Genomic DNA, 10,066 nt, shown 5'->3' on the forward strand with positions numbered 1-10,066 from the left:
CTTCCTGAAGAATGGTTTAGTCACAAGCTGAAAGAAAACAGACTGAAAATGTGACATAAAACACTTGTTTCATTGGTGTCATTTACTTGTCCTTGTAAACAAAAACCATTCTCCCAAAAAGTAGCTTTAAAGCTAAATGTGGTAGCAAAAGCCTGTAACCTAGGAGGGTGAGACAGGTGAATCAGGAATGAAGCAAGTCTGAGCTATGTAGAAAGATTCTGTCTCAAAAACATAAATGCTGAGAGTGGTGGTGCACACCTTTAATCCCAGCCTTTGGGAGGCAGAGGAAGGTGGATTTCTGTGAGATAGGGGCCAGCCTGGTCTACATAGTGAGTTCCAGGTCAACTTGGACTAAGGGGACTGTGTCCAAAATAATAAAATAATAATAATAATAATAATAATAACAATAAAGACATTGAAACACTTAGGCTAGAGATGTTGTTTAATAGTGAAGTGTATAGTTAGTGTTTGTGTGCACATGATGGTACAGGTTTTCTTTTTTGAGACAGGATCTCCCTGTAGCCCCAGCTGACCTGGAACTCTCAGAGATTTGCCTGCCTCTGCCTCCCACATGCTGGGATTAAAGGCGTGTGCCACCACATCCAGCTGGAACAGGTTTTATAGCTGGAGTAGTCTTCTGAAATAATATTGTCAGATTTGTTTGTGTGTGTGTGTGTGTGTGTGTGTGTGTGTGTAACTAAGAAAACTGTTCTCAGGAGGTTGAGCCTACTACACCCGCCCCCAATAGTTTTGTGGCACAGATCTTTAAGTTGGAAAGTTGGGAAGGCTTAAAGGTTCTTGAAAGTTTAATAGTTTTTATTGGAGAGAAAAAATTGTGAAGGAGAATGACTTTAGAAATTGTGCAGAATGAACAGGGATATGCTAACAGTTGAAAAACCCTTGCATAACCAAAGGATTTGTATGTTAGAATATTATTAAGATGGAACCCAGATAACCTGGTATAGTATCAAGATCAGGAACTTGTTTGTAATTACTGTGAGCCACATTTTAAGCATATTATCTTTTCCCTTCTTAGCTTCCCAAAAAATGTTACTTATATTTTTTTAAGAAGTGGTTTATATTTTGACATGTTACTTTGAAACAATTATTAGCTTCCACAATTAGATCATTAATTTCACCCCATATAAAGAACTGAGATACTTATAATTCATCCTCAAAGCCTGGAACTTGGTGGCTAAGATACCACCTAAGTTATTTTTGATTCAACCACAACTTCTTTCTCTAACACATGTAACCTCTCCTGCTCCCTTTAGAAGAACATGAACTTGTCTTTGTTAAAAACACAACAAACCTGCCACCAAAGAATGTTTCTAAAGCAATTGTCCTCCATCAGTAATCTCAATCTTGCATTTAACAACCATTCATTCATTCCCACTTGATTTTCTATTTCTAGTCTTCCATAGACTATATTCTATTCAAGTAACTGTCATCATTTCAAAAATTAAACATTCAAAGTGAAACTTTTTCACATATTTCCTCTCATTCCATTTTTTATCAACATTTCATTCTCTCAATTCTCTTTTTAACTTTCTTTCCTACAGTCCCTATTATAGAGCCACTAAGCCTTTTGTCCCTCCCCAATGTTTGGAGGGCTTGGGCTGGGGATGTAGTTCAGTGGTAGGTCCTAGGTTCAATCCAGCACCATTAAAATTTTAAATTAATTTTTCTAGCAGGGTGTGGTGGCACATGCCTTTAATCCAAGCACTTGAAAGATAAAGGAAGGTGGCTGTTCTACATAGTGAGTTCCACATTAGCTGGGGCTACATCCTTTCTTAAGAAAAAAGCCTTGTTAGTCTCCATTCATCACCTGAATAATTTCCAACAATCAACAAGCTTTGTTCTAAAAATTGGAGTACTTTGTCTAAAGAACGAAAGAATATTTGTGGACAGAGGACAACTTAGAGAAATTGGTTCCCAGGGATCAAAATGGGACTTGGTGGCAAGTGTTTTTATCTGCTGAGTCATCTCCCCAGCTCTAAGTTTGCTTGATAGAGCTAGATTAGATGACTGATAGATAAATAGATATATAGATATATAGATTGATAGATAGATGATAGATAGATAGATAGATAGATGATAATGATAGAATGAATAGAAAGATTTCTTTTGCTAACTTGCATGTTTAAGCTAAGAAATGGAATCATCAGTTTGAAATATCAATTATTTAGTCCTGGAGGTTCTCCCAAGTACCTTTGAACACTGTCCAAAAAAGTATTTGGGGGAGGGGGGAATGTGGAGGCTGTGAAGGAGTCAGAAGAGGACTTGTAGGAACTGGTTCACACTCTCCCAGGGATCAAGCACTTTTACCTGTTGAGTCATCTCCCCAGCTCTAAATTTGCTATATATAAATATATTTTGCAGTCATCAGTTTGATGTGCCTATGAACATTGTCCAAAAAAAACTGGGGATGGGAGGAGTGGAGGCAGCAAATAAACAAGATACAAGGATATATGTATGAAAATATACTGAGACCCATTACTTTGTCTGATAAAAAAAATAATAAAAGCAAGTTTTTTAGGTAAATTACAGATATCTTTCTGCTGTTCTCCATCCAAGGATTCTCCCCTTCACATATCATAAATGTCTTCCCTACCACCATCTCCTTAACTAGGCACAGCTAATTATAGGGAGCAAGATAAAAAAACAGGAGCTTTCTGACACCTTGCTAATTTCTGTGAGGCCCACTCCATTTTAAATGAATTCTGAGACTTCCCTATAGCCTTTTAACAAATCCTTTACTTAAGCTAGCTCTAGCTTATGACTGCTCCCTGCGGCAAAACAAACCCTAAAACAGCAGGCATTTGAGAGGTAGAAAACTATGAGCTCCTCAAGGTGGAGACAATCTTACCTATCTCTGTATCCTTAGTGCCAGGAAAATAGGAGCTATTCAAATTCATCTGTTGTCTAGCTTTCAACAATATTGTTAGGTGGAGGCTTAACATAAGCTGTGTCAATTCAACCAATCAAGCAGCTTTGTTCTAAAAGAAGCAGCAAAAAAGCAAATAATTCCAAGGGAAACAATCTTATTTTCTAGATGAAATTATCTACGAATTTAACCAACTTCAAACCCCTACCAATTTACAGCTACTAAAGCATAGTTCTAACCATTCAAGTTAGTCACATTACTACAACTCTACCCATCTTTTGTGACATCAGATGTCTCTGTGTAAACTCAAGAGCAAAATTACATCTATTAGTGTGTGAAACAAGAAAACAAAATTATCAGAACAGTGCATCTTCTTCATCTACATTCTTTTTGTGAATCTATAAAGAATCAAAGCTATATTTTCACTTTCGTGACACTTCCCAAATGGTTGCTTCCACCTCACGCTTGTCTTGCTAAACACCACCGACTTTATTCGTACACAATTGAGAAAAAAATGGAGAAACATATTTAACTTTTAAATTTAAGTTTTAAAATAATTTATTAGGCTAATTTTAAGTTTTACATAGAAATTATGTTTTAAGATATTCTTTGAAGCTGGGTGTAGTGTGGCACAAGTCTATTATAATCCCAGCTCTGAAGAAGGAGGCAGTGGCAGAGGCAGAAGATTGCCGCTGAAAGTTTGAAACCAAGTCTACACAGAAAATTCCAGGTCAGACAGGACTATATAACAAGATCCTGTCAAAAAATAAAATAAAATATTCTTTGAAAACAAGTTAACATAATTTCTAAAAAAAGTTCTGGCATAGATAAAATGTTTAACAATGTAATTATATGAACTTAAAAACTATCTTACAGTGTTGGGTGGCTCAGCAGGTAAAAGTGACGGCTGCACAAGCTTGAGACCTGAGAGAACCAACCAATTTCTGAAAGCTGTCCTCTGACTTCCATGCTTGCCATGGCATGCAGAGGCCTGCACTCACAAATGAATCATACATACCCACACTAGTAATTTCTTACACATACAATAATAGTTTTTACAATTATATTATAAATGCTATAAATCAAAACAAATTCAATCCCATTGTCAGCTTTCTGTCACAGGCTCAGACCTTAAAGACAACAACCAAATTGGTGATTGATACAGACGTGATTTCTCAATAATACTTCAAGACTGAAAGTGCTTCCTTTGGATTAACTCTAAATTAAGCAAACTAAGTTACTAGGAATTGCTCTTATTTCCCAGGTGAAAAAGTAAAAGAGGTATGAATTATTTTGTTTCTTATTTTCTTTTTCTCTCCTTTTTTCCTTTTGGGAGAGTAGGGGAAGGCAGGATTGGGGACTAAACCTAGGGCCTCATGTATGTGAGGCAAGTGCTGTACCAATGAACCCCAGCCCCAAACCTTTTAACATTTTAATTCAACATACAACACAATGTGCTTCATCATGACATTTTCATACATATGTTCATTATACTTGGTTCTAATTCATCCCACTCTCCTATTGCCCTTCCCCTTCCCCTCTCTGGCTAGGCTAGGTCCTTTCCCCTCATATTACAAGTATTCTATTACCCTTCCCTCAACCCTTGTTTCTCATTTTCTTACACGCAGATTTCACATTCAGTTTTAAAAGTATGAAAAAAAATGTTTAAATGATAGATAAGTAGCTGATTATTTACCAATTAAGTCATTATAATGCAAGTCATTATTCATTAAGACAGAAGGTCTGTTTTGATACCTTAGACAACATATCAAAAAACTACTTAGGGACTGGGGATATAGCTTGGTGGGTAGAGTGCTTGCTCAGCATGTATGAAGCCCTGGGTTCAGTCCTTAGCACCACATAAACCAGATCTGGTACAGCACATCTGTAATCCCAGCCCTTGGCAAGTGGAGGCAGAAGGGTCACAAGTTCATGGTCACCCTAGGCTACAAAGCATGTTCAAACTAGTCTGGGATACATGAGATCCTGCCTCAAAAACAAAGACCTTAAATATTTTGGATAATAGCAAAATGAGATTTTACCCAATAACATGAAAATGGCTTTCTTAAACTATCTAAAATAAACTGTCCAAGAAGGGAAAAAATAACTGATTTTGTATCAAATGAAATATAACTAAGGTTTTCCTGATTCTAATTTAAGAAGCTTCCTAGTTAATGAACATTAGTAAAAAGTTTTCATATCCTTAAAAGATACATATAAGGGCCAAGTGTGATGGTGCATGCCTTTAATCCCAGCACTCGGGAGGGAGAGACAGGCGGATCTCTGTGAGTTCAAGGCCAGCCTGGTCTACATAGTTCCAGGCCAGGTGGGGCTACAGGGAGGTCCTGTCTCAAAAAGACAAAAACAAAAACAAAAAAATACAAATAAGATCTACTTAATTTAGTCCTGGTCACCATCATTTGATTTTTAACATAGCACTTAGCCTATTAGTTCACAGTAACAATTTCTTTACCTCATAAAATGGTTAATATTTCCTCTATAAAATACTTAGTTTAATAGCAATAGGTAGATTTTTAGTTAAATACTATCTACTTCAAATTTAATATAGAAAGCAATTTTCAACCACAAATATTGCTCTTCCACATTAAGTAAATATTTAGGTAATAAGGTTCCTCCCAGTATTTCTACACCACAAAACAGACAATAAATTTGAGCCACTTCAACTCTTGAACTCAGAACAAAAGCTTGCATACAGCAATGTTTGAACAAGATAGGTCCACCTTATTATTTGGGCAGTAACTCAAAAAGTTATTTATTTTTTATCTTTTATTTTTATTTATTATTTTTATTTTATGTGTACAAGTGTATTGCCTGCATGTAGGTAAGTGCACCCATGTCATGCAATGCCCGCAGAGGACAGAAGAGGCCGTCAGATCCCCTGGAACTGGAGTTATGGTCAGTTGTTAGCTGCCATGTGGGTGCTGGGATTTGAACCCCAGTCTTCTGCAAGAACAACCAGTGTTCTTAACCACTGAGCCATTTCTCAGTCCCTCAAAAAGTTATTTTGCTAAAAAGTAAAAATAATTCTATATGCAATAGTAAAAAGTTTCATAGAACATACACGTTTAACATTTACTCTGACACAGTCTGATTACCCTATTTTGAAATATAGGTTCACTTAAACAAAAGCTTTAAATTTAACTGATCACCTATCATCTGCAAAGAGTAAATCCTATTGATATAAAAGCTATTATACTTTATTAAAATATTTTAAAATAACATACCAACTTAAGAAGACTGCATGTTAATAGTCCCTAATCAATTTTAACAGCTCTTCAAAATTCTTCACTGTTCTTGAACTACAGTGATTTTTAAGAAAATAGAAGTTTTACATAGCAAATATTTTACATAAGTTTAATATGCATGACTACTTCAAAATTAAGTGAACATTTTATAAATTTAAATGCTATTATGGTAGTACAAATCATGTTCCAGTATTAACTGCCAGAAAAGCTGAGCTGCTGAGATTTTCAAAATATATTTAAAAATAAAACTACAGGTTTAGGAGACTAATACACAAAAATGAGCACAATATTCCTACAAATTAAGGTGCTAACTTAAGAAATAAGTTCCTTATGATCTATAAGGTATATAATGAAGATTCTCTGCCTTGAAGAAGTGAGGAAGTCAGACAAGCCAAAATTGTAAGAGCGTTACCAATAACTATAACCACCATTAACAGCAATTACTATCACTATGACTATATAGTTGAAGGTAAATGGAAATAGGTAAAAGTTCTCAAATAAGGATTAAAGAGAGCCTTTATACTGACATACCAAGTACAATCAAAATGTAGTCTCTAAAAATAAAATTTACTCTCTAATTACATTATAGCTTTTCTACAAATCACTTAAACAGATGTAAACAAGTAATCCCTCAAACTCAGCTTTCCTAAGAACAAAGACTAGTTTCCTCCCAAGAGACCAAATGTTTCAAAACTCTCTTGGAACAGAAATTACAGTCTTTAATAAATTTGCTTCCTCCAGCTTAATTTAAAATATGTACATTCAATTGATTTTTTTAAAAAGCCAATTATATTAGTTATAAAGTATCTGTTTAAAAAAAGTGTAACACTTAAAAAAAAAAACATTGTTTTACAGGAATCAAAACAATAGTAAGTTTCAAATACCAGCAGGCTGAAAGTACCAACCTTCTTCTGAACCAGAAATCTTAACCATGGAGCCCATAAAATATATCCAGGATCTAAACTCATAATCAAGAGTATTACGTAAATGAATTAACTCCAAATTCCTATACAAATGCTTCTACTACCCACATTTCATTATGTAACATTTCAAAGATTCTAAGTAAGGTTGTATGCTTGCTTAGTTTTCAAAGATGAAGCTCAGTGGTATGTAAAATTGCCTAATCCCGTTATTCTATAATTATTTTGTAGAACACAACCTTATCAGCTAGCTCATATACTCACAATATGAAGGACATCCTGATCTAAGATTTATACAATGGAGAAAGAGGCTCATGAAAGGGTGTGAGCTCTCCAACCTTTTTAAGTATTACTGGATTGAAAGGCACTCATCTTTCAGTTGGTGCACAATCAGAATGGTCATTAAATCCCATTAATGGCCCACTCATATCTTACTGCTTAGTTCAGCCTAAAAAGAAGATAGACCTCCTACTATGCAAATGAATAACAATCATTCACACTTTTGAAAATACAGTTAAATGACACCTGACATTTAATTTTCTGTCTCAGTCTATATAAGATTTTGACAATGGCATAAAATGGATTCAAGACCCCATTATGCTATGCTTTTATTTAAAGTCTATTAAAACAGACAAATTCCACAGCCCCATAATAGGTAAATGGGCATGGGGGAAAGGGGTAGGGAGGGGAAATCAAGACCAAAGCCTTACTTTTTACTTACATAATGATGATTGTGTGAAACAAGACAAATTTAAAAGGCAGCAAAGCTTGGAACTTTACCAAATAGACACTGGAAATTCTTTAAGAAAGCTTTATCTACATGAGAAACAGATGCAAAATATAATGGGAAGAAAAGCATCCCTACACCCAATGAAGTAACAGGTTCAGGCTTGTTTGTACAGCTCCCTAAAATTTACTCTGAAACAGAATATAAAAATTAAAATGTGCAAAATTGGTTAAGAGTTGCAGGGGAAATATTTTACTTAAGGATTAAAATTCTCAATCATACAAAATAGGCTACACTTACAAAAGTTAAATTTACTTTAACATTAGATTAAAAGATGACTGATTTAAATCAAATGTAAACTATTATCTGTACCTAAATAAAAATTTTTTAATGTTTAAGAGGCAATTCACCACTGAAATTTCAAGGGTATTTGAGTGTTTTTATTTTTTTTCAAGTGTTTTATTTGCCTTTCAAGAAAAACCAATGAAATTAATCAACTAAAACAGCATTGTCATCTGCAATTAAGATCAATACATTTTTGCTTGGGAAAGAAAAAAAAAAGCCCAGTGTTTTTCATGTAAACATAATAAGCCTGTAATATGCTGCAGACAAACGCACTGCATGGGGTGTGGAGGACCCGAGCTGATTAGATTACCACAACATCAGCCTGGGGCCGCCATTTTTAGAATCTGTAAAGGACAAAAGAGGGAAATTACAGTTTTTACTCTCCATCTGAGAAATTAAAGGGAAAAAGGGATATTTTTCAATTAGGTATTGATATCTCCAACCTAGAACTGAATGCACCTCGCTTAATTCTCTCCAAGGTCTCCAAAACTCCAAACACCTTGCATTATCCAGCTCTCTAAAGGGTGAATAGAATAGGCAACACGGAGGTTTCCTCTAGGACTAACTCTGGTGATTTCTCTCTGACTTTAAATTCTATCATTCTTGAGAGTCCAGCTAGGGCGGTTCTAGGAGAAACTAAGGCCAGTGGAAGCAAGTACCCGGGATTGTTTTTTCTCTCCCTCCTTCCCCGTTTAGTACAGGGAACCGTTTGTTTCTCATCTGTGTCTGCTGCCACCGCGTTGGTGCCAATCCTTCGGTCAAAATAAGCTTTTCTGAAATGAGCCATATTGTGGATTCTAAAGGCTCTGGCACAGTGAAGGACGGCAGTAACGCAAAAGGAGTGGGGGAGGAGACTGGAAAGGCTGGGTACTGACTGGGGTGACCACCTTAGGGGCGGGTTTACCCTCTCCAGAAGATGAGGAGCTGTCTCTCCCCTACAAAGAGGGATGCCCAGGGCGTCCTTTTAACCCCCTTCGTATTTACGAGACCATTATGTCAGAGAGTGGCAAGAAGAAAGGGAAGAGAAAATGGGGCCTCTACGTTTTTTCAGCACCCGAACCAGATGCAGCTGAGAAGCAGGCGCTGGCAGTTCCCGGGACCTCCCGGACGCAAGCCCAGGCAGTCGCCAGCCTCCCTCCTCACCCCGGCCGCCTGCAGCCGCGGCCAGGGAGGAGGGCGCCCCCTCCCTAACTCCCACTCTCAAGGGGTTTAACTGCCAGTTTCCCCTTCCAGTACCCCAAAACCCGCCATAATGCTCCACTGCCAGGAACAGGCAAGAGAAAGGGCAAAGGAGATTTCTACCAGCGACGTCCCGCCCGGCACAGGCACGAAGAACCAGGGTGGACGCCCGGGTGCCGAGGCGCAGGGCGAGCCCCCTCCCCGTGAGCCCCAAGTCCCCCACCAGCGGACCCCACGACTCCCACAGCCACGACAGCCACTGACCTGTGATGTTCACACACCAGACACCCGAACCCCGTTATCGGCTCGACCCGGGAAGAGTGTGTCCACGCCTCGGCGCTCGGACGACCCCCGACACCAGCCACTGCGGACACAGGACCCGGCTCCACACACCCCCTCCCCAAGCAGCAGCGCGCAGCCTCTTCAGGAAGCGGAGTCCGGGAGGGGGCTCCTGGGCCGGCGACACGAACGCTGAGGAGACGGCGAGGCTGCTCCGAGTGTCTATGCCCCCTCGGTCGCCGCTCCCGAACTCAAGCTCGATCTGCGACTCGGCCCCCTGCGCCCGCTCAGTGTCACTGCTTCTCGCTCTGGGAAAATGGCGGCGACGGCGGCGGCGGCGGCGGCAGCGACGGCGGCGGCGGCGGCGGCGTGCGCAGTGCCTTCTGGGAACGGAATCCCCAGGGCTGCCCCTGGCCCCCATGGCGCATGCGCGGGAGGCCGCTCGGTGATCCGCGGCGGCGGC

General features: G+C 38.7%; 2 protein-coding genes across 5 annotated transcripts in view; one reads left to right on the plus strand and one right to left on the minus strand.

Annotated features, from left to right (window-relative positions):
• Positions 1–10,037, minus strand: part of Kmt2e (lysine methyltransferase 2E) — an 83,120-nt gene extending 73,083 nt beyond the window's left edge. For 3 of the 4 annotated variants that reach the window (XM_008830745.3, XM_008830742.2, XM_008830743.2), the window contains exon 1: positions 9,589–10,037. The gene's annotated coding sequence lies outside the window, so the exon portion shown is untranslated. Of the gene's footprint in view, positions 1–2,869; positions 3,000–9,588 lie in introns of all 4 variants that reach the window. The other variant, XM_008830744.2, reaches the window with a different exon arrangement.
• LOC103732233 overlaps positions 9,920–10,066 on the plus strand; it is a 2,282-nt gene continuing 2,135 nt past the window's right edge. The window contains exon 1 of the mRNA XM_017797527.1: positions 9,920–10,048. Within this exon, the coding sequence (XP_017653016.1) occupies positions 9,920–10,048 (129 nt within the window). The remainder of the gene's footprint in view (positions 10,049–10,066) is intronic.

This window comes from Nannospalax galili, unplaced genomic scaffold, assembly GCF_000622305.1.
Source record: "Nannospalax galili isolate Female #2095 unplaced genomic scaffold, S.galili_v1.0 scaffold312, whole genome shotgun sequence".
Classification (NCBI taxonomy): Eukaryota; Metazoa; Chordata; class Mammalia; order Rodentia; family Spalacidae; genus Nannospalax; species Nannospalax galili.